The sequence below is a fragment of the Poecilia mexicana genome, unplaced genomic scaffold, assembly GCF_051168715.1.
Source record: "Poecilia mexicana isolate PSO_F unplaced genomic scaffold, ASM5116871v1 scaffold_2, whole genome shotgun sequence".
NCBI classification, from domain to species: domain Eukaryota; kingdom Metazoa; phylum Chordata; class Actinopteri; order Cyprinodontiformes; family Poeciliidae; genus Poecilia; species Poecilia mexicana.
Genome location: NW_028263371.1, coordinates 49739550 through 49764939, shown reverse-complemented (window position 1 = coordinate 49764939; position 25390 = coordinate 49739550). Strand labels below are relative to the sequence as shown.

General features: G+C 38.9%; 1 protein-coding gene across 4 annotated transcripts in view; it reads right to left on the bottom strand.

The window, feature by feature from the left end:
- Positions 1-210: 210 nt before the first annotated feature.
- The window catches only part of myo1b (myosin IB), a 68391-nt gene continuing 43211 nt past the window's right edge, over positions 211-25390 (bottom strand). Inside the window, exons 10-32 of one of the 4 annotated variants that reach the window (XM_014996292.2) lie at positions 23559-23706; positions 22850-22968; positions 22085-22171; positions 21951-22016; positions 19433-19537; positions 17875-17937; positions 17484-17684; positions 17108-17334; positions 16807-17007; positions 14844-14937; positions 13066-13215; positions 12913-12981; positions 12746-12832; positions 12311-12397; positions 9653-9739; positions 8908-8994; positions 6523-6597; positions 6298-6432; positions 5969-6075; positions 5707-5839; positions 3456-3608; positions 3194-3324; positions 211-3100 (exon numbers count right to left, since the gene is read on the bottom strand). In XM_014996292.2, coding sequence (XP_014851778.2) covers positions 2968-3100; positions 3194-3324; positions 3456-3608; positions 5707-5839; positions 5969-6075; positions 6298-6432; positions 6523-6597; positions 8908-8994; positions 9653-9739; positions 12311-12397; positions 12746-12832; positions 12913-12981; positions 13066-13215; positions 14844-14937; positions 16807-17007; positions 17108-17334; positions 17484-17684; positions 17875-17937; positions 19433-19537; positions 21951-22016; positions 22085-22171; positions 22850-22968; positions 23559-23706 — 2745 coding nt within the window. In that variant the 3' untranslated portion in view covers positions 211-2967. The remainder of the gene's footprint in view (positions 3101-3193; positions 3325-3455; positions 3609-5706; positions 5840-5968; positions 6076-6297; positions 6433-6522; positions 6598-8907; positions 8995-9652; positions 9740-12310; positions 12398-12745; positions 12833-12912; positions 12982-13065; positions 13216-14843; positions 14938-16806; positions 17008-17107; positions 17335-17483; positions 17685-17874; positions 17938-19432; positions 19538-21950; positions 22017-22084; positions 22172-22849; positions 22969-23558; positions 23707-25390) is intronic. The other 3 variants (XM_088002187.1, XM_014996293.2, XM_014996294.2) reach the window with 3 other exon arrangements.

Here is a 25390-nt window from a genome sequence, read left to right as displayed (position 1 = left end):
TTGGCCGTACAGCCCCAGAAGGCTCCAAACCATGTCCCCCGATGATGCAGATAAACAACAATCAAAGCCCGTTATTTAGTGCTGGGATGTGAGGTACATAAAAAGCAAAAAGGCTTATAAATTCAAATGCACAGAGTAATGATCTGTGTGGACAACATTTATGGGTTTAAGCTTCAAATAATTAAATGGGGAAAAAAAACGGCAGCAAAAAACATTTATCATTGATCTTTATTTAATTTAAAAAGAATACTTGCAAATGTTACAATGAGTTCTACTAAAATATTTTTCTTGTTCCATCTCTGAACACAGTTCAACATCAGGCACACAAGAATGCAGACATCATTTTGCAGCTCTAACTTCTGTTCAAACACAAATCAAGGGGAAGAAGAGGGCAAGAAAGATTTTACAAGTGAAACCACACCAAAACAAGGCTCCAAGTAAATCCATTAGAACCATCAGTTTATCCCTCGTACGTGTGACATCTGATTTCCCGCACCATAAGTGGCTGTACTTGCATGCCAAGAATATTTTTCAAAAGGAAGAGCCAAGTAAAAACATTTCTAAATTTGAGTTGAAATGAAAAGTGAAGTCCGATTGCATCCCCTCGCCCCCCCATTTTGTTTACTTGTATTTATTTTATGCAAGTAAACCAGTAATTTGTAAACAAGTCAAACAAAAGGAAAAAAAAAAGTTTTCATTAACAGTTTCTGAGCAGTTATCCAACCTGGTCTAGTGCAGGTATTTTAAATATGAATTACTTCTGCTCGACTTTGGAGAGGCCTTCCTTAGCCCTTCATCTCCCAAAAAAATTATGCAAACAATTTTATGTCTGCAATGGCCAGTAAAGCTTCTTATCGTTTCCACAGGACATAGTGATATGAGGTACGACAGCATCAGTGACCTTCTTAGGCCAAATGGGTACCAGGAACAGAACCTGAACACTTGCTGTTGAGTAATAGAAAAGTAAAGGCAGTGTCTTACGCTTTAACTGCTCTAATTTTCTGCTCGTTAACTACACAATTTATCTGCCAGGAAATGTCATGCGTTTCGTTCTGAGTTTCAAAAAGTTAGATTACTGGTGACAGAATAATTACGCTTTGGATAAGCCATTCAGTGCAACAGTTTTAAAGTTCATGGAAGAGGGGTTAGCACTTTTTTAAGATTGTAGTCCAAGATGGTACAAGTCTATTTCTGTCTTGGCCCATTTCAGACTTTGCTTCAGCATCCACGATCAAATTTTCTCTCTCCCAGAGGCTGAAGTCATCTCAGTGGTCAAAGCCAAAAGCGGTGGTAGCGGTTTTTGTGAAGCATGCTGGTATATTCACACAGGAAACCTATGCTGGAGGTGGCACACCACCATTTATCCTCACATGTGAAACAGACCGAGAATGGCACAAAGAGGTTCTGATCAGTATTTGTCAGTTACAAGATTAAAGTAGTGTGAAGAGCTAAATTAGTGGTGTAGGTAAATGCTTTCCATTTCTTTTTACATTTAGGTTCATACCAAGACCAGAAGCATTTCATGCTGCATTCTCAGTATGCATTCACACAGGAATCTCACTGCTGTTGCACCACCTTCGTGACTCACTTTCTGAGCAAGTAATCCTCAGTTTTTGGGTAAATAAGGCAATGAAATGTTACAATGGTTTAACTAAGTTAGTATAAACCACTGTAAGGTTTTAGTTTGTATCGGTATGCTTTTGTCTGTGTCCCTCTGAGGATAACCAGTCGACTCAGCCTCCAGTTCCAACTAATCTGGGCTGTTATTAAATAAAGTTGCAAAGAATTTACTATAGATACAATATTAACTGCATATAGCCTTTTAACAGAACCTCTCAAATTAACATTTGGTCTGTTCCCCTTGTAATGTAAAGTGAAGGGCAAAGTGGTTCAAACACTACAATAAAGCTGTAGAAGCTAAAACATTCACACCAGTAATACATATGAAAATAAGGAATCTAAACTGTGTGTCCATGTTATGGCTACAGCCTATAAAGCCTATGTACAGCTTATGGCACAGGAAAGTCAACTTCCAGAAACAATATTGCACACAACATTAGAACTGATTTCAATGGTCAGAATTTGAGGTGGAAAAAGTAATTTTGGGGAAAAAGGTTGGGTCCAAACTGATCTAATGTCTCATCTCCAAGCAACATGAACACAGTTTACAATTACTGAATAGATGGAATAAGGATTAATCAGCTTTACTAGAAAGAGGAAATGCAAGTGATCATGTGTAGTGCAATCAAAAAGAAATTATTTAATTTCATTTTTGGCATCAATATAAATAGGATCATCACTCGCATGGTACTGTGTTTACACCTGTTTAATGGCACGTAAGAATGAATACAAAGTGTTTTACAATTATTTAGCAAATTATATCTTACTTTTACACAACTGCCCACTGTGCTGTAATCCAAGAAAATAAGAAAACAACATACAATCAATGTAGTTTTCAGGCCAGACCCTCTGGTACAAAGGGGAAAGCAAGTGGAGTATTCGGGTTTGTCAAAGAACTAAATGTGACAGACTTGTGCCCAAATCCTGCATCATAGCTCATCTCAAATTTTTAAGCCATCTTTCTTACCAGCGTCAGAGCAGCTTAAAAGCAGACGAGTTTGAACCGTTGGAGGCTGGAGATCTTTAAGTTCTTTTGACATTTTCTCTGAAAACTAGTTTACCATGGAGGCAGCGACATTGCCACGGGTATACAAAAAGTCGGTTGTGCTCTGGCATCAGCTCTTTACACCAAAATTTCTGTGGCATGCAACTCTTTAGTTTGAGCTTTCTCTGCCAAAAAAAAATTGTGGCCCATTATTTCAGCTATAGCGGTGCCATGACAAAAAAAATCAGATAAAGAACACAACAAGAAGCCAAATGACAGCACGTGTTTGGGCTCAGGGTTGGCACAGGGGTGGTGATTGTCAAGTCCAGAACGTCTGAGTTGGCCGACAGGTCCTCTCCTCTTTAAGACGACGCGGGCACGGACACCTCCAGCAGGCGGTTGTTTTTGCGTTTGCATGATACGCTGTTGCCATTCTTGGGACTACCTTGGATGAATTTTACGCACACTTTGTCCTGTTTGAACTGCACCAGAAACCTGAAACACCAGAGAAGAAAGAGCAACAACTTATATCACCAAGAAGGAAGAGGCAACCCGCTGGCCTCGATATAAGCCAAAGACTCTGCATACTCGTCTGAGATGTCAATGTTGAGCTTTTCTCTGTCTGCAGCCATGGAGCCGATGCGGTGCAGTTTGGTTATGATTTCAATCAGGTGATCACTGCTGAGCAAGAAGTCACCTTTGACAGCAGAAGCTGAGCCCTGTTGGAAGCAACACTGAGTCTTTAAAACAATTTTTCTTCATCTTTTTGAAAAAGATTTTATGGCCATACAAAAAACCTGAAAAAAAGTTGATCATCTATCGCTACATATCAAAACAACGTTCTCCTCACCTCTTTGAGTTTGAGAGCAAAGAAGCCATCAGTTTGCGTGCTCGTTGACACACTCGCAAGGTCTGCAAGAGGGACGTTGGCTTTCAGCTGCCCAGTTTTCTGATCAGCCAGAACAACGTTCTTCTTAGTCAACAGAAAGAGTCGAGATGACCCCTGCAAGCACAGAAACACTGGTGTCATCCTGCATTCAGTCCAACATAAAATACAAGATATCAGACTTTAAGACGCACATTTTTAAATGGAAGCAGAAAAATTTTAATGAAAGCACTGGGTGAAATGCTTTACAAATGTATTCATGCCTGTTGAACTCACTACAATCACACCCCGACATGTATTCCATTAGGTTTTTATGCAAGATGTTTAAAAAGAAATATTTTAGAAATCAAGAAATGCGGATTGCCACAGGAGAGAGGACATAAACTGGGAAGTAGGTGCCGTGTTCTGCAGAGATCAAAATTAAGACTTAGACCGCACCCAACTCTGAACTAGGGGTTGAACGACTACATATTTTTTAAGGTCGACTACATCATGATAATAGTCGAGTCGATGTCGACTAGTCGCGGTGACGTCAAAGTGACGTAAGCGCAAAAACCCTTAACTACTTTATCAGCTATTTTCACCCCCCGCCCCCCCCCCCCCCCCCCCACACACACACACACACACACTCCCCTTCTCCTGCTTTTACTAAGTCTATTATGGAGAATTAAAAGAGCAATAAACAGATCATTCTTCGTGAGCAGGGAGAAAAGTTCGTTGTACAACGTTGGTCTGACTTTTTTTTTTTTTTTTTTTTTTTTCCCCCCCCCCCAACACCGGCTGATGCTGATGATCTCTGGATAGTTACTCGTATAGGAGTCAAATGATCACACTGACCACAATGGTGCTTTTGGAACATCACGAACCAAACTTATTATGAACGGATCCCGTTTGGTTACAGTTGAATTTAACGAAACCTCCTGCTGCTCCCCCGCCCGATGCGCAGCATGATCTCTGCTGACTCAGCAGCGGCTCTCTGAACCGACATGCAGACGGCGGCCGAGATCGCCTCTATGAGATCCTCAGGATGGAGCTTGGACTTAGTTTCCAGATGTAGTCAAACCATATCTTTATAAGAGCGTAAAGCTGCCAGGTTAAAAGCTTCAATACGCAGGGTGACGCTGATCAGTTGGATGGATAAAAAAGCCTGACATCATGACGCGTTGTAACACATTACTCCGGTAGTCTTTTTTATTTATTTATTTTTTTTAAGGATTTTTTTCGGCACTAGTTTATTTGACAACAACCTGACTGTAAGGGGGCAGAGAGAGCGGAGAGAGGCCTGGGCCCAGCGAATAGAGGACGGGAGTCGGACTCCTGATTACCGCGGGCTAAAGTCTCTGTATGCGGGACGCCGCGCTAACCACTGCGCCGCTTACGGTAGCCTAAGCTGTAATTTACAGTTTGTAATTATTAAATTATTTACATTTTTATACAATTTGAGCTTTCTGACGAACTCACCTAGTCCACCTTCTTTCATTTTTTGGAAAAATCTGTTTAGTCATGTAATTGCGACTAGTCGACTGGCCCAGAAAAAAGTCAGTGCAGAGAAAAGAATCGACGAGTCGACGAGTCGACTAGTCGACTAATTGGTGCAACTCCTACTCTGAACGCCACAAAAGTAACCTGTACGTACTCTACCAGGAAACAGAAATTTCCTTATTTATCTGATGTGAAGACAAAAGTTCCTTCAGGCAAACAAGAGCTGAACCCCGAGGAAGTCCTCATAGGTCTGTCCCACTGCACCTTTTATCAGAATTGTAAGCCTACCCGCCTCACATTTCTGTCCAAACACCTCAAAAGAACAAAATGTTATTTTGTTAGTGTCAGAGATACAATGTGATGTTTAAGATCACAAAAATTGTTTGTGTCAGGGTTCAGACATAAAGCCATCTGAAAATCTGTGGTGTGAGGTGAAAAAGAAAAATGCTGCTCGGACTTTCCAGACTGAACCTAAACTATTTTGCAAAGAAAAATGTCCAAATGAGTTGGTAGACGTTCAAAATTGGTAGAAATGTTCCAAAACCTGGAGCTGAGGTTGCAGCAAAATATGGTTCTGGTATTGATCATCTAATGCTGAATACAAATGCACCCCACATGTCAGATATTCATTTGTAAAAAGCTTTATGTTGATTGGTCGCATATAACAAGTACAATGGTGTCAGCTGTAGTGTTGATAATGTAAAAATACTTTTCCAAAAGCACTTTTTCCTACCTTTCCATTGGCCCTGTTTATCTTGTTGACCACGTCGGCCAGCAGAATCTTTTCGTCTACGGCGCTGCTGAGTTTTTGATATTTTGGATTCTTGCTGATCTCCAGGTAGTCTCCTTTGAAAGGCTGTCTCACGCTGAGAAAAAAAGATGCAGTCAAAGACATTTGTATAATGTGAAATATAAGATGTATGAAGGCTCAATCTGGCATAAAATTAAGATCGACACCATGGGCATTGCTTTGGAGAGTAGTGAATACAAGATACCTGCTTGGGTAGAGAGCCTTTTTATCTTTAAAGAGCTCGCTTGCCTCCAGCTTCTCCTCATACACCGCCTTTTTCTCCTCTGTGAATTGGCTCCTGTATTTCTTGCACTGTTTCCATCACAAGTCAAAATAAAGAATAACTGCCAGGAAACACTAGTTTTTGTATGCATCATCATTGTACTTTGATCTGCTGCCTACATCTTATAGAACGTAACTGAAAAACTCAGAAATGCTGACTTTATTCTGGTACACACTTGTCTGGCAGTTTTACAGTAGACAGCAATCACTCTGACAGTGTAAAGCAAGCCTGACTGAATGTGACAGACAAACCCTCCAGAGATGGAAAATCCTCCGAAGCTCAGCATGGACTCCATCCAGGAACGAGTAAGGCCTGGCAGGCCAGGTCTTGTCTATCGGGGACATGGAGGGCAGTTTGCTCTTCAATCCGAGGAAGTATTTTTGCATCTAGTAATCCAAAACGACCCAAAAAGTGTTCAGTTTCAACATCAACATGAACCCATTCACAAAACATCACATGTCTTAAGCCAGACTTACAATCCTCTGGATGGTGAAGTTATAGATCTTCTTGCCTGCGTTTGCCCTGAAGAATTTTCTGTATTCTCTGCGGACCTTTGAGAGCACAATCATAAAAACACTGAATCAATTCCAAGTTTACTCTGTTGACTCGTTATACAGTGGGACAGGAAAGCAGCACACTGAAAGAGGAGCAACAGCACAACAAAAACTGCACACACACAAAAAAAGGCGTTTTTGTTAGTTACAAACGACAAAAAACCAAAACCCAGTCTGTTGGAAATGATCCCAAATACAATAATGTCTTCAAATGAGTGAAGGGGCCATCATTGTTATGACAAACTTCATGCTTTCCTTAATGGGACAAAGCAAATTATAACAGGTGATTATCCAGGCTCCTGTTGCTTAATTAAAAAACAACATTTAAAACATGAACATCGTAAACATGGATTGTTTCACTCCAAAAAGTAAACATCACACAGACAAAAAAACAAAAAAAACAAACAAAAAACAGGAGACACTCCTATAGTGAAGAAGAAGCAGAACAAACAGTGTTGGAGCCACAAACGGTGCTGCTTTAGGGGTCAGTAATGGAAGACAGGGAAAAGTTAGATAAAATGGGTAGACTTTTACACACTGTTGCTTTTAAAAACACAAACAAAAAAGGCTGAACAATTTTCTATTCTCCGTATTCAGAGACTCCATATTTAAAGTGGGCGTTAAACTTTTACATCAGCTGTTGTAAATTACTTGCATTGTGTTAAAGGACAACGCCTACAGTTGATAAGAGGGATCATAACTAAACTGTCGTTGCAAACCAAACTGATAATTCAGTTTCAGTTTTTATGCATCTGCACGACCTTGGAAGTTAAACCATTACATAATCTCACACTGAGAAATATGGAAAAATCCAACCTTCAATTCAACATTTAGTGGTGGCTCAAATACCGGCAACTGCTTAAAAACAATTTTGGAATATGTGACCAGTTTCTACAACTTTCTAAATCACAAAGAAATGATTCATGATTCCCATTTCCAAGATGGGGGTCTGGAACCAGTGGCTCTTTTGTGGCTTGAGGTGAATTTTGTTGAGCTAGACAGAAGGAAAAACTAATGATTTGAAGAAGGTGCTGACCCCTGCTGCATCATGCAGCTTTGACTTGGTACTCAGGCCTTCTAGCCACTGACCACTAGGCTGGAAAACAAGTTTATCTTGCCACCACCCACATTATTCAGAATGGTAACTGAAGCAAAAAAAGTAAAACGGATCTCAAAAGCTCACTGAGAACTGCAGCAAAATGAAGCCTCCTGATGTCATGTTTCCATTTTCATTAGAAACGACCTAAATGCCAAAGAGGACTTTGGGATGCCAAGAAAAGATGGCATGTCCTTTCATAACAAAAGCAAACATGTCACATTTGATAAGTTTTGCTTATGCTTTGGTCAGATGAGAAAAAGATTGAGTTTTCAGAAAAAAAAAGAAAGAAAACAAAGCACCTTATTGATTTTTATTTAGAGTGGAGGATCTGTGATGCTGAGGACCCATTTTTCCCCCCACAGGTCCTGGAAAACCTTTTGGAGAGCATTGCTACAAAAAATCTTTAGAATAATTGGGTATGTTAAGTTGAAATCCAACAGTCTGCTAGTTAGCTGAAAATGGGCACTTTACTTCAGTCTTCTAGCAGGAACCTTCATCCGTGGACTCATCTCATCGGCTCATGCCAATGATTACAGAAGATTCAAGGCGATCTACAGTCGAAGCGCCAGTGTCCTGCATGTTTTATGACAGTGGTTTATTATGAGGCCTAAGCAGAATCTGACATGTCCATTAATTTAGCTGTGGAACAGGGATACAGCTGAAACATGCAACACACCAGTTCTTGGAGGCTGAAGTTGCACACCCCTAATCGAGAAAGACTAAAGATTGGTTAAGAGCTCCATCTCTCTGCTCTATCCTTGCTTAATGTTATACTCTGAAAAAGGTGCTGTCCTATTAGCAAAATGGGATCATATAAAGGGTTACGAGCGACTAAAATTAAAACTTTGTTCAAACGGTTGGATTTCTCAATTTTCTTTAGTATGAGTTTGTAACCTTTCCAAGTTATTTTTTGCCAGAAGTAATTTTTTTTTGCCAAAATTACTTGGAAAAAATTGACTTGGGCAATTACTGTAGGAAGCTGACGTAATGCTTCTGCAGTTTTAAACTTTAACAGGGACGGCAATGACAATGGAAGGTGCCGTATACGCTTTCTGAACTTCGTAAAGGAAAACAGAAGATATTTGCAACAGAGAGCAGAGGCTGCCTTTCTGAGGACTAAAAGTGATGAAAAGGTTGATGGGGGACAGTGATGGGGAGCAGATGGCACACAGGGTGATGGTTGCTACGCCGTGGGGGCTGGTGGGTACCTTCAGTCCCTGCCAGTAGGCCCAAATCACAGCGACGGCATGCTTGCGCCTGGCTTCCTCCTTCAGCCTCCTGAGCTCCCTGCGAGCCTGTTTGGGTGTGGGCGGGGGAAGAAAGAGCAGTGGAAGATGAGAGGATGAAGGGGTCAAAACCGTTCTGCTTGGAGTCGACCACTTTCAAGACGTGCACACACACTGCACTTAAGCGCTGGCTGCAACGTTATTGCTATAATGCTCCAGCATCTACACATGAATAATAAAGTGTCTGGATGGTTATCTTGAAGAGCATCTGTGAGGTGAAAGAAGCGTTTTTAGTTGCACTGCAGGTTGATGATGCAGGAGAGTCAATTCAGATGGGATGCAATCCATCCAAAAGATGCTGAGAACGCTTTCGATGCAAAGACTAAACATGCAGTAGCTACACAGAAAGAGGAAGTCATGCAGAGTGAGCAAGAAGCATGCAGTTGTCAAGGATGGACCTATGAAGATGATGCAACAAACCAAAGCTAAATCTATGTATCCAGGATGTATTGGATGTAGATTTTAAACACAGACTACCAAAAAGGACTTGGTCATATTTGGAAGATCCACTTACAACCTCAGCACCTACTGAGCCATACGACGCGTAACAAAATGCTTTACATCACTGAGAAATGCTTAGAATGACTTTTTTTTAATAAAGAGGTGGGAGTGGGGTTGATGGAGGCGATAAGTCAAAAAGTCACGGCAAGTCAACATTCCCAAATACCTTGGTGCCCTGCCAGCCGGCCCAAATGACCGACACGGCATGTTTATTCCTCGCCTCCTCCTTCAGCTGACGTAGCTCTCTCCGGGCCTAATGAAAAGCGGTGGCAGTTGCAGATGAGCGTTATTGCTTTACTCAGTGACAGGCAAAACCGCAACTGTCCGAGGAGAGCAGGTGTGACAGGTAACAATGAGGAAACTGACAACATGAGTCACTCGAGGGAAACCTTAATATGTGGTGATTATGGTCGATTGAGTTAAAGTGAAATAAAAAAAAATAAATAAAATCGATGAAACCGCTGAGGTGGAATAACAGATTAGCTATAGTGTGATAACTCTTTCCAGTAATTTGCCTGTGTATTTGATGAACAAAGTTCACATTGTAAAGCAGAGCTTACATCTGGTTCAATGATTACAACCTTTAACTTACCTAGGCAATATGAACCTAAATATTTAAAGTTTCATCTATTGTGTTACATTTAATATAAAAGTAGAAGGTGATTAGATGGTACTCAGCTTTGGTCTGTACCATTCAATTTCCATTCTTGACAAATTTAGAGATCGAGACTTCAAAAGCTAAGGTCAGTGATAGTTTACAGTGGGTAATGGAATACAATTTAACAGCCTATTTTAATTTGCATTTATCTCCACCTGTTTCTGAGAAGCAGAACAGAGAAAACTTTCTGCAATAAAGACTTGAAAATCAATTTAGTGGATCTTTAACTCAACACTTTGCTCACATCTGTGCATCTATCAAAATGTGAGACATCTAAGCTCAAATATTTGGTAGCAGTACAGACAAAATAAAAATAAATCATGCATTGTTTTACACTTAATGTACATAATGCAACAGTATCGTTTCTACTCAATGTCATCTCATAACAACCCAAGCTTAGTCAGAAATGAACAGAAGGTAAATGTGTGCAAATAAATCTCAACTAAAGGGTAAAAATGTGGAAGCTGTTCAATATTAATCGTCAGTATGTTAAGCTTGTAATCCCAATTTTATTTAATTTTTTTTAACAGACATTACAATACGGGTGAAATTTCCTCTTTTCGGAAATGCGTTACAAGAGCTGCAGAACAAGTGTTGGGTTTTTATTAGCAACTTTTAAAAAAGTACACATGAATAATTCGCTTGAGGGAATAAGTGCTAAAGTAAATGTGGTAACCCCTGTTGTTCAAATGGCTTGAAAGTTATTTTAAGAGAAATGCTTTATTCAGAATTTGGTGACCAATTTTACAGTCTCAAGTTTTTATACTGGCATCAACTTGCCAATACAGATTTCAACCTGTTCCGGTTTCTCTCAGAGATCACCACATAAGCTGTTAAATGATTATAGGAACCATTTCAAAACGATAAGGAATTGTTTTAACATCTTGCATATTCAGTTAGTGCAGGTAGCATACCCATATCCTTAAAGTACATCTTTCCTTTAGCTCAGATTCCCAAAAGGCTTCCAACATTTTCAAATCCAGAAAGATAAACAGGAGGTTGAAACTCCAAAAGACAAACAGAAACGCATATTTCACACTCTAGGTGCCAGAATGAACTACAGATGTGTCCTGACATGTTGCAGAAAATAAAGCTTCCTTTCAAATGGCTTCAGATATTTCTGTGTGTCCATTGGCAGACGCAACGATGACATTTCCTGAGTAACGGCATCAACACTAAAGAACATTAATGCAATATGTGTTGCAAGAGCACTGTGTTCCTCTGACAAAAAAATACTGAATTTTTATGCCTCTGACCAGCCAATTGATTTGGACCAATCTCGCCAAGAATCTGGCAATTCCAGTGATCACCGATCAGAGATGCATTGTTGTTAGAGATGCGTTTCTTGACGCATCTCTAACAACCAGCAAGTAGATCCCAAATGATACTGTCCAATATAATAAGGTCTGATGGGATATGTTCCGTTTCTACACTCCATTCTCACTAAATAAATGAATATGCATCCATTTTCAGTCTTGAATGTTTATATTAGAAACTAGTGCCTCCAATAATTTGTGTTTCATTTTACCAAAATATTAGAAACTTTTACTATATTAAGAAAAGGGAACAAGCAGGTAAATTAATATCACACAGAACCAGTGTCTCTACAGACTTGGCCTGCAATTCAGATTTTTTTTTACCTTCTAAAGAATTTGAGCATTTTATGAAAAGAAAAATACAACAAAGACCCAACACTCCCGAGTATCTTAATCAGACATGATTGGGAGTGTCTAGAAACTAAGTAGACCGACTGCTGTAGCTGAGAAAAGGCAACATTCTCACAGAGATTTGTAAGGTGATGAAGCGACACTGTGCCAAAAATCCCTCAAACCCAAATGTTTAGATAATCTGTAAAAAATTAATTCTTTCTTTGAGCTTTAAAAAGCAGAATAGCATTTGAGTAATGTAGAGTGGAAATGCTAATTAGAATAAAGTCATAAGCAAAACATGAAAGCAATAACTAGAGATTTAAAGTTTAGTTTTCTACTATAAATTTAACTAGAGTACCTGTAAAAGCACCAACATAAAAAGGCAGAGCTCATTGCCATTACATTCATTTAGCAGTAGGTCTATGGCACTATGCGCTTTTATAGTCAGAATGGGATGAGACATTGTAAACAGTGACAAGACAGCTGGGACAACAACACTACAGCTAGGTGGAAATACCTTGGTTCCCTGCCAGTATGCCCAAATTACTGTCACAGCGTGTTTATTCCGTACTTCTTGTTTTAGACGCCTTAGCTCCATCCGAGCCTGGTGGGATGCGGTGGGCGTTAGGTAGGAACAGTTGAAGATGTGCAGAAGGATGAATCGAGAAGGGAAAGTTGAAAGGAGCAGAGGGGAAAAAGTAGATGTGCAATCATCAAAAGAAATAGCACTGCAGAGGAAAAACTGCAGCAACATAATCCAAGAAAGCTCACAGAATAGAATCTTAGAAAGACTGGTGACAAAATTGAGAAATGAAAATGTAAAAAAAAAAAAAAAAAAAAAAGAAGAACAAAAAGGACCCTCAAGTGCTGAGCAAAAATCTTTTGGGCAAATATTAAAAAACCATAAGAATGCGCTTTTCTATTCCTCTGTTCTTAAGAGCCTTTCCCGTACCTGTGTGCCATGCCAGAAGGCTGCAATGGTGGTCACAGCTTCTTCACATTTCTTCTGATACTTCAGCTTTCTCAGGAGCTTCCGAGCCTGGAAGAAATGCATTTCATGTTTCCTTTATGATTTATTCATTACTCCTGATACAATAAAATTCACAGGAAGCCTCATACCTGCCACCCTCTGGTGTAGGACTGCACCATGGTGGTAGCATGCTTGATCTTCTGGTACTTCTTTTGTTGCTGTTGAATGGAAATGGAAACAATTTGAGTAACAAAGCTTTCAGGTATCGGTAGCCATAGCAGCAGTTTGGAAAGCAGTCTCACCGCGTATCGGCGGAACCATGATGCCACCACGACCTGGCTCTTTTTCAGCAGCAGGAAGTGGCTGCGACATTTCCAGCCCTTGTAGATTTTCTGAATGAGAGTTGCAAGGTCCTCCAGGCATTGCTTCCTCTTCTCCTCCAGGAAAAAGAGCTACATGGTGAGAAGGAAACAAAGCATTGTGAACTCCACACACCATGAGGTCTGTCATCAAAAGCAGAATGTTCACCCCGAAGAAATTTTTCTTACTTCATAAATGAAGTGTCAAAATTAATTTTCTGTTCAGGGATTCAAACTAATCCAGTTTGTTCAGATTAAAAAGACTACCTGAACTGTCTTTAAAATCTTTTTACAAAGCTATGTGATGCTGGGTGCATTTAGTGGAACCAAACTCTGGGAAATGCTTAAATTGCATTGTTTTAAAGGTTTTTTTTTTTATTTACTATTTTTGTTTTTCGGTCTATACATTCCTGATCTTTTACTTTCCAGGGATATCTTTTCTGCTTCCTTAAATTACAAACATGACAACAAAAGGGAACGGTGATATGAATTTGAAATATTCACATATTTAGTTGCATTAAAGGCACTGACAAAACGGGAAATAAGTACTTAAAATGTTTTTGGTACTATAGCTGTCACTTTAAACAGTCAAAGCCTCAAATTAAACCTACACTTTACCAAATGGGCTACTCTACTACACCACTTAAAAGTATCAGTGAAATAGTATAATATATATAAGACTTTGAATGAATTGGAACACCTTTTTTTCCTCCTTTAAATATTCACATTTACCGTTTCTCTTATGGAACCAACCATGGAGTTTGCAAATATCAATCAGGATTGAAAGGAAGAGTTTAAAAAAAAGAAACGGGGGGGGGGGGGGGGGGGAGATAAAAGTGCAACAAGTGACAACATGTAAAGTGTTGCTAGGAACTATGTGCTTTAGTCCGATAAACCCAAAACAGCTTTTGGGAAACGGAACACTCCAGTGATGAGTGGAAGAAGAATGAATAAAAATGAGTCATTGTATCTTTCAGAAAGATGATTCAAGATGCAACAAAACTGTGATAGAAGACACTAAAGCAACCTTTTATGCCCATCTCGGTACCTGGCCTGAAAAGTAGTGGCAGCAGTGGTACCACTATTTGAAAGACCAGAGATTTTGTAAGTTCTGAAGGTAAGAATTATTTACCTCACTTGAATCTATGCTAAAATGTAAAGATGTACACATCTCCATTTCAGAATGCAACACTATCCTACAACGAAGATCTTCATGTATACCCTCCAATTCTGCAAGCGCCCCGTTTTATTCCATAATGTGAATCTCTTCTAAATTTACTCAGCATTTCCGAAACCACTAATATCCAGAAACCGAGTTCAAAATCTGCTTCATTTTATATTTGACTTTAAAGCTCCAGATGTGTAGAGGGAATAAGTTTATCAGACCAAATGCAGTAACCGATTAGAGATTATGTTATTTCAAGCTCTGGGCTTTCTGCTAGCGGTGGAGAAAACCCATTCACATGACACAGGCCTAAACAATTGAGGCCTGGAAACAGAGAGCAACTTATTTCCCATGTTAGATCGTTAAGTGAAAACATGTGTTTTCAGAGTGGTGGTTACATGCTAATTGCTAAAATGGGGGGCTCCGAGCGCAGCCCACCCTGTTTTCCAAACATCTTACTGTGAGAAAACGGGTTGAGAAAACTGGATTCAACATCAAGACTCTAAAACACTTAAAGAATTAAAATCTACAAGTAAGGCAAAAGCATGTTCTGTACCGTTCTTGGGTTTCTGATAAAGATCTTTGAGCGGCCGTAAGAGAACTCTTCAGCTGGAACCTGCAGGTCAGTCATCAGCACCTCCACTCCTTGCCTAGAGAAAACGGGGGAGGGGGAAAAAAAAAAAAAAAAAAAAACATCACCAGAAGTGCATAGCAGACAGCCAAGCCAAACAACAAGGACTCTTAGAACCTTCTCTCACCAGTCATTAGCAGGTTAGAACCTCAAAAAATCTGATCAGTGCACACATTATAGGTGCCATCATACCAACTATATATCTTTGGCATAGAAGTGGTTTTTGTTGGAAGAAGACTCAGCGTTTATTAGATGCAAGGAAGCACTAAAGCTGAAGGAAGTCATGTCAGCAGAAAGTGTACTTTTCAGTCATGTCTGCTGTTCCTTCAGGCGTCTATAACCAAGAGCAGGACTTTGATGGGTGCTGGTCATTACCTAAACATTTTACACTTAGTCGTTTCATAGAACACTTAAAAAGGTGTCGATGTACCACTGAGGTCACTTCTCAGTTTGGAGATTTAACGTTGGGATTTATCTGCAATATGTTCTGCCTTTCTGTTTCCTGTCGGGATTTCTATAAATTTGTGGATTCCACATTAGGCTTTGAGACCTTTGCAATACATTAACTTAACATACCAAATAGGAAATTGACACATAACTCAACCTTGTGAGCTCAGCGTTTCTACTTCAAGGTGTCTTAACTTTGATACCTTACAAAAGGGGAACCCACATTGTGCCAACCTCAAAATATCTAAGTCAATTTACAGCGTTAACACACAACGTAAACATCCCAATTTAAATGCATATTGAAAACAAAGTTTGTTGGATTTCAGCCTAAAGTATTTCTATTAAAAAGTTAATACTTCAAAACAGAATGCTACTGAGCTACGAGTGGCATGCAAAATGCCTTTGAAGTGTGCTAGAATAATTCAACTTTATAAAGGTCCATCAGCACAGCACAAATATCTTTTGGTTGTAATATAGATCAATGGGTTTTTGCCAAATATTAATATACCTGTTTTCAGACTTAAAATGTTTAAATATACAATTTCTCGAAGCAAAGGACTTGGTAAAAAGCGGTGCATAAACAATTAGATTTTTTTTATTTTTAATTGAGATCTTTATGAATCGCCAAATTCCAGTTTCAGCAGCAGAACTGAGAGCTTTGCAGGGAATTAAAAACACAGTATGATTGATGGCCACAACTGCTTTTCTAAAAAAATCAAGGTAATGAATAAAACATTAACAGTTAGGATGTAAATTAATATAAACTTAAAAATAACCTGGCTGTACTACATTCATTATCCAAAAGTGGCAAGACATACAACCCCACGCCCCATTCCTGTAGATGATTAAATCCTTACTAAGTGCCTAAAGGTGACTTAAAAACAAGATTCGAGTGTATGGCACTGCAGATAAGAATCAGTGATTTAGCCAGCACAGTGGATGAAATGGGGAAGTCTGATGTAGGATGGAGGAGACAGATAAAGATGAAATGTCTCGACACGTTGCGGCTCAAAGGGGGAATGCCAAACAATGAACATCTGGTATGTGACGTGACTACAGCTACTTTCTGTAATGCCAGGTTCATTTTTATGCAATCCATCATTAAAATTTCAAGTATTTTATTTCAGCAACGCAAACAATTAAATGACACTAGTGTATAGGTAATATTTTTAAACAAAAATCCTTCATCTTAAACTAAAAGTAGCTTCAAACTGTTAGGATCATCTAATCGTTTCATCTTTTGAACCTTATCCGAGTCTTTTCCCAGCAATCCTCCCACCTGGGAGCAGCTAAACACTTCAGCGTTGGCCACAAACATTCCCGCTGGGAGCCATCCCACATTCAGACACCTGAGAATATTTCCCAGTTGCAAGAACACATTTGAAGGGGTTTGCTTTGAAAATATTTCACTTTTCTGTCCTCATGATCTGCACCAGATTACCTGGCACGTCCCTTCCAATGCGGCCAGGTCTTTTTGCAGAGCATCTTGTAGCGCTCGAGGCAAGGCTCGTAGGCCTGACGGAAGGCGTATCCCGCTCTCCTGACACGGACGTTCTCCATCAGGCCGAGGTAGCGCGCCTGATGGCAGACCAGGGATCCATTGAAGACGTGGGATGCTTTTTTGTCATTAGGCTTGATGCATCTGTAAATTAGACATTTATATTCAGCTTTAACCTCTCACAACAACCAGTCACTTTATTTTTTCCAGAATACACCCATGTCATTGAGAAGATTGAACGCACCGAATATAGTTTGGGTTCTTTGATTGCAGGTTGCTCATTAGTGTGCCAACAGATGCTTTGAACTGGAATCCAGCAGTTGGTGGTCGTTTAAGGTTGACTTTTGCAGGATTTCCCTCGGGGAAGAGCTGTTTGATGAGGCTGTGATTGGCCTTGTACATGGCCTGAGACAAGTCCCGGTAAAGCAAGTCGTTGTTCTTGTCAACAAAGCCTTCAACACGATACAACACCTTAATTTAAGAGAAAAAAAAAGAAAACGTAAAGATTTACTTTTTGTTATTGTGGCAAGACTGAGTTACACACCTTTAAACTTTCATTTGCAAAAAAAACATTTCTTCCTTTGTGTACTGGGCCAAAAGAGGGGAAGGGTCATCAGTACCTTGCCAGCGTAGTGCTGGATGCGGAAGCAGTTGTGTGGCAGACTGTGGTCGTTAAGGAATTTTGAATTCTTGCTCAGACGGCTTTCAAAGTGCTGGTGATCAGCGCAGATTGTGTTCAGCTTGTCCAAGAAGGTCTCGTCGGTAACCGTCCCGGGCCTCAGACACTCCTCGTCCAACATGGCCAGAATGCCGTTTTGGTTCTGACACAAAAAGAAAAGATGAAAGCACAGCTTAGAATTTGTTACAGAATTTTATTCTGGTCTATGAACTGGAAACTACGATCTCAAGTTCTTCAACAGAGCTCTGTTGAAGTTAATATGATTGTAATTATTCAGTGCAGTTTTCTTTAGTACCAGATTTGCATCATCAAAAAATAGGAAGTTAACTTACATTTTCAATGAGGTCGCAGATGACGGCATTGTTGAAATACTCAATGTTTGTCCATTCAATGCCCTGTAACAAAATACACAAGTCAAAAATAGGTATTTCATCTTTTTGTATCAGCAGTTTGATAAAACGGATATTCAGCTGATTACGACTTTGGTACTTGTCATAAACAGGCTGCCATTTATTTGGACCTTATGAGCACTGCAATCATCGATGTAGCTGCCTACATCAATGCTTTTGACATCTGATCCATAGGTATCCAGTAATATGGTGCTTGTAGCAAATGCTGATATACAATATCACAAAGTTTTTTAATCTGGTTCAAAACAATCAGGACCCCTATTTATGAGACCATTGTGAATGTGTTTAATAATGTGACATTTGAACATTTTATATTATTCTTTCTCCAACCCTCATTGATCAAAATTACAAAGAACTGATGTGCAACTGCAAATTACGAGACCACAAGGCACTAGTTTAGACTGAATGATAATTGAGTGTGTGTGGGATGATATAAAAAGAAGAAATGTACTTGTCTTTAAAACACTGCAAAAAACAACCAGACCTTGTATTTATGCTTCTATAGCTCCCATAACCTCATCCAAAACTTTCTAATTGCACATTAATGCACTTTATATCAAGGTCACAATATGCCTCCAGCAGTATGCATTTGTAAGGCCTGATGAAATGAAATAAAAACAAAATACCTAATTAACTTCAGTCCATTAATGGAAATCTTCCGTTTCATTTAAAAACAGTCCTTGGTATTTAAATGTCTTTTCTCCAACTCTTATTTCCACACAAACAGAGATCAAAGACTCTGTTAAAGCACACTTTACAAATTTCCTCTTCCAAAAACAGGCAGCTCACCTATGAAACATTTTTCTGCTTTCAAGTTAACACTTATTTATGAATCAGTAAACTGTACCAATGTGAATGATTGATGGTTTTAAAAAGGTGGATTCAAAGAAGGCATGGCTACATTTATGATTGGTAGTCCTTCCCTCTTTCCCTAGTGCTGTGGTATTTTCCCATGCAATACACTGGACACAAGCCAGTGGTGGAATATCATTGGTGGTGGCGCAAGTAGGGAAGGGGGCTGTGGGGTCACCGCTGTTGCACTCAAACTCAGAGCTCTGAAAACAAACAGAGCCTAAAGGTCCACATCGGGGAGTGTTTACTCTCAACAGAGTGAGGGATCATTTCCGTCCCTGTGAGTGCACAGAATGAAAATGTTGGTGGGTCAGAGATGGGACAGCAAACAAAAGCTAGAAATGTGTTCACTTTAAGGAAAAGAATGCAAGTTGAAGTGGGGCAGTAGGAGGGGTTAAATAGTTGAGTGAAATGACCAGGTAGAAGCAGTGCTTCAGGGGCCCGCCATAATGGACTGTCAACACAATGAACCGAGTGGCAACATGTTAAGAGATGCAGATGTGCAGCTGCAGGTGAAAGGAACAAAATGGATAAAGGCAGGTGTTGAAAGGTAAATTTCCCTGGAGTTTTTAAGCCTTGCATCCAACAGCTTGACACAAAACTTCGACAAGTGAAATTCACAGCTTACCTCTCTAATGTACTCCTCCTGCTCCTCACGCAGAGTCAGCTCGATGAAAATCTGCTGCAGCTTTTCATTGCAGTAATTGATGATGAACTGCTCAAAGCTGTTGTCCTGCAGGCAGGAAAACATGAGGGATGAGAAACTTAACCTCAAGTTACTTTAACATTAAAATCTAAAAGTAGGTTAGACAAAATTTGAGGTTTGAAATATCTGAAGCTTCTTTAAGCTCTCTGTTCAGACCATTGCACAACAGCATCCATAAGATAGGATGAATTGCACTGTTTTACTCATTTTATTTCCTTGCAAGATATTACATTAGAAGCATTCTTTTTGTGTGTCCAATTCAGTATCTTTTCCTAGCTCCTTAGAAATATCTTAAAAAATATTCAGTCAGTATGGGGAATTTGGAAACCTCACTGGTCAGAAAAATTAAAGCTGACAATTTAGATTGTAATATTAAAATGTGTCATCTACTACACATCCAATTTGTTTGGATCAGTGAGGCAGCACATGTCTTATTGCAGACTTTAAACCTCAGCACGTAATTCTAAAAATGGTTTCAACAATCCAGAGGCTTCAGGATGTACAACTGCAATCTTATCACCATAAAACCTATGACGAAGCAAATATTTGATCTACCTGTAATATCTCAGCAATGATTATAAATCCTTATCATGGAAAATTCCTGTAAGACTTTGAAGACTTCTTTAAACATTGACTTGTCAGCAATTACTGAACAGCTGTTCCCCGTTGCACAAAGAACTCTGGTCAATTATGACAACTAAAAAAATGAGTCATGCTTCTTCTAAGATACATTATTGAACACTGGTTAATATTTTCTAAACATAAAAATGCTGTTAGTTTTAGAGCAGGTTGAGCGGCAGAACTCAAGGTGAAGGACACGTTTTATTAGTGAAGAGGAAATGGGATACATTGCAACATGTAGTTAGTTTTGGATTTTTAAGATTCATCACTCATTACATTCTCTTGAATAACCCAAAGGTCATTGTCACCTCTGAAGAAAAAAAAAAGCACACAGGAAAACATTGTCTCCTGGAGTGGCAGCAGATCCCAGGCTGAAATATGTAGAAGAAACCTGTTCAGAACAACTCAGTGACAACTTTGAGGTTTTGTAAAATGCTGTGACAAATGTCTTGAGGAAGTAACTTTGGACTAAATAGCCTCATTTCAAGAAAGAGGCATTTCATTTAATTATTGCAAAACATTTACTCATTTGTTTTGGGAAAAGTGAGTTTTATCCTTTCTGAACAATCAGAACATCAGTTCTGTATTGCTATAAGAAGGATTTGAGAGTCTATAAAGACCATCTCTACTTTTTTTATTGAATTATTATAGAATAAATACAAACATTTTCTTTCAGCTTAGCCTGGATTTATTAGATACATTTGAAAAAAAAAATACTATATTGGTCTGCTACACCAACTACATTTGTGACAAAAGATTTGTTATTTTGGTAGCACTTAGCATAATTTAGCATACAGCTAAGCATAGCCAACTGGTCTCTAATGTTAAATCTTGGCTCCCTTGTACAAGTGCCAAAAAGATTTTCTTTAACACAAAACTAGTCATTCAAATGTTTCTAAATGCAAGTCTAGATTTTATGACACTATTTATTTTGAACAGCTGCTAAATATTAGAGATTAGTCAAATTAAGCATTTAGCTATGTTAAACCAGATATTGAAGAACATAGATGACAAATATCAGAGGGAACTTTTAATGTAAATTTTGAGAGACAAATTAAAGCTAATAAAAGATAGGGAAAAAAAAAACATTTTAGAGTTTATGCCTAATGAGTGCTTGTTGCACTAAAGTTCAGGTATTAAAATGGCTATGTTTATGGGATTTTTCAAACGATGCAAAGGTTTCTTTTGCATCGTTTCAGCTATGTGGTACACTGTAGGCTACTGCACACCATAAGGAATTAAACAAGATGCTAAATTATGTCTAACGGATCACAGCATGCACTCCGGCACAGCAAGCAGGCTGGCGTGGGTGTTACTTACTCCTTCCTGATGACCCAGACAAAACAACATTAAGAAGAGGGGAAGGACTTGAGAGTCAGTGAAATGAACAGGCAGTGATATTAAAATAAAATGACTTATGAAGAGCAGGCGACTAAAAATGCATTTAGCAAAAAACAAACAAAAAAAAAAACTGTCACATGTTTTACATGCACTGACATGCAGACCACGTGGAACCCCTTTGCCATGTGATACATTTAAAAGTGCATCTGTAACATGTACTTAAGCGATGAGAATTTCCCCTCCAAGTGCACTGAACAGTGTATTTACCACAAAAATTATTTCACCCAAGGGAGCAACAAAGCTGAACTAATCCAAGTGCATTTTTTATCTGCTCTCAGTTGTTGCAGATAAGATCCACACAGGTAGCAAAGCAGGCAAACAGCTTGAGGCGAAAACTCTTTTCTGTTTTTAGGTGGTCCGATTCTGTCATTCTGGGCTCAAGAAATAATCAGTTGGTTTGATCTGGCACACGTCTTACCTCAAATATTTCAAAGCCGTAGATGTCCAGTACACCCATCACCTTGTGGCGGGTTTTAGCTTGTGCCTGAAAGGACAGCACAACGTCAGCATTGCACAGGAACTTTAACTTCTTTTAAGAGACATTTTACTTACTTTTATGCTTTCGTTAATTCTGGTCACCAGCCAGCTGAACAGACGGCTGTAGAGATTTTTGGCCAGAGCATCTCTGGCATAGTAAGCCTGTGAAAAAGATTGTAGTAGATGGAACATTAAATATTTCTCAAATAATTTGCCGTTTTCTTGTTCTTCTAAACATCAACTTTTATGCATGTTATATTTTTCAATATTTAACCCCTTAAGAGCCAGATACAGCAAATAGTCTTTTTGGAAGATGCAAAACAGAAACATGTAGGAAGGATAGAATACAGATTGCTTAGTTTATAAAGTCATATCAAAAAGAAAATGAATGAAAATTAAAATTTGCTCAATACCACCTGACCAAATTTTATGCTATTTAATACAAACCTACACACAAAAAAATTAAACAAATTTCTAGGGATACAACTTTTTGTTTATTTATTTTTTTTATTTTAATGTCCCAGACTTATTGGTTAATTATTTATCTGCTCCACATCTTGAATTGAAATGTCTACGCCAGCAGTCCCCATGTAATGTGACAAAACCCTAACCTCTGAAACATGACCTAGATTTTCATTTCCAGAAGGAACAGCGCTTATTTATTATGTAAAGGTTTTCATGTGGCATTGACATGGATCGGCGTTGGCAGCCAAAGGAAAAGCAAGTCAAGGGGAAGAAATGACCCTTTATTTTTCTGCAGACTGTGGGGGAATGAGAGAACAAAAAAGACAGAAATAATTGTTTTAACTGGTTTAAAATAAAGTTAAGAGAAACTCTGACCTGAGCAACATTCAGAGTGGTGGAAACTTTTTCCATCTTGGCCTCAACTGTTCGGTAGCTGAAGGCCCTCTCCAGTACCGACTGCTCGGTTCCCAACAGCTCACACATCTCCTTCAAATCTACAAAGAAAAAAACACATTTTTCAAGTTTATTACCTCAACGATGAGAAGCTTTACATGCAGGATTTTGGACATCCTGAAATATAAAATAATACTAGAGGGGAAAGATGGTGCAACAAATCAGAAGGGTAAGTATACTTAATATGAACAATAGTGACAGAAACAAAGGACTACAGGAAGTCAGTTTATATGATGTGCTGTCTAGTTTGGAGTGCTCTCAAGACTTGACAAACTGCCAATGAACAGCAGCAACGAATCATGACGCCATGTGGAAAATATGTAAATTAAATATTTGCCTTAAGAAAACAACTGTTTGAATGATAACATGCAGGTCTTGTGACAGAAATCATAAAACATATTTGGTTAGCAGACTAACTGGGGACACTAAAGCAGCCAAAAAAGGGGCAGTAGCTTTAGAAAAGGTCATTTCTAGGTCAAAAGCTAGGAATATTGTTTACAACACAGAAATTGAGGACATTTTGTAGCTAGGCTACAAGCAAATACGGGTAATTCTAGCTCCAGCTGCTATGGAATTTGATTAAAAAAAAGGCAAAAATAAATAAAGAAATTAAGGACGGGATAAAACTTACCATTTTTGTCTTTGATGCGACTCTCATCCATGCCATTGCAACGTGATTCTGGCTTGAATTCAATGTTGCCAAGCTTTAGAACAGCAGCTACAAGCTCCAGCACCGACTGCATTTCATCTTCCATAAAGCCAACAATCTGCATGGCATTCTGTGGATGAAGAAAAGTAAATAAAGGGTTAGAGATGGCAATGATCTGGTCCATCTCTATATTGTGCCTCCCTACGTGTTCCTGCAAATATGGCTTAAAGGTCTTACACTTTTACTTCGCTCTTCAAAATAAATTCAGAAGTCTGGATTCATTTTATTTTTCCCACGTTTTGTTACCAGTCTCTCTGACGGCAATGTCGTTTTAAAAGCAGGATGTTGTCTAAACAGGTGACTTTAGGTGGCGATGCCGTGAGATAGCTAGGCAAATTTAACAGCCGATACTTTTGCTACTCAAATGGATGAGAGAAACAAAGACGCAACATTGTCCAGTAAACGCATGAAAACTACAAAGTTTAAATGTTTATTACTGTATATCAAAATCTAACAAGCAGACATTCAATATGTCATTTTAGCAGAAAAATAGTCTTCCACTTTTGATAGAAAATTATATTGTGGTATTTTTCTATTCGGGAAATGACTGGTCCTGCATAGTTCATTGGAAAAGGCTTTAAACCAGAAATACAAAATAATCAAAATTAAATCAATCCATCAATTAACTTTTGCCTGTTCATAAAATGCATCAGTATGGATCACTCTCTCTCCCCCAGTTTTAAGGTCAATCTTTAGATTTTTTTGCATTTTTAATTCAGCAGTTACCGTAACTGGAAAGCAGTGTAGTTCCTTTAAATCTAGACTAAACCCCACCTGCTTAGAGTTGCTTTTTAACCATAATAAATGAAACACTAACCAACATTGATGCTTAATGACAGCACTTGGCAAAATGTAATGTTTCAATTGTTGATGACTTTGCATTTTTATGATGTAAAGCACTTTGAACTGCCATGTTGCTGTAATGTTGTATACAAATAAACTTGATTGATTGATGGATATTACAGCCCCTGAATTAGATAACGAAGTGGCCATAATTAGAAAAGGAAGATCACACCTCGAAGAAAACTGAAGCTCATCTAAGCACACGGATGGTTGATTGGTGCAGCAGAACAGGCAAGGTTCTGGAACCATCCGATAAAGCTTGTGAAGTCCACTACTGAAGGACCAAAAACAAAACTGCAGCCTGTTCTTGAGGTGTGATCATAACACTAAACATTTAGAACAGGTTTTAGATCTTCCAAAATTTTATTTTCATAATGTCTAAACTGTTTTAATCCAACAACTGACAAAAAAAAAACTACTTTGGTTTGAAAGTAAAAAAAAAAAAAAAAAAATCCAGCAAGTCAGAAATCTAAACAGTCAAATATTACACAAAATCCTTCACAAATGATTGTCCAAGTCTGCTCCAACTCAAAAGGAGGATGTAAAGTGGTGGGGGCGATTGTTTGGAGGGAATGTCCCTTTGTGTTTCCGGCTGGTGAGGTGCAGCTGTGCCGGGAATGCTTTAAGTTAATGGGAAGCAGGATGTGAAAAGTGGAGAAACGAGGGCAGCTGACCATTACAATTCAGACTGACAAGTCTTGTGCCGTGATTTAAAAAAAAGCCTGCTGGAACTGGACCTTGTACGCAGCACTGCAGTAGATGGACAATAACCTCATGTTTTTTCCCCCTTAATGTTAAATGCAAAATCATAACTTACTTTTTATGCTGTAGTAAAAATTCAAGGGAGAAATCAAGTGGAATGGTTATGGAAATAAATGGGAGTGAGATAGGTGAACATTTTGCCAATGAGC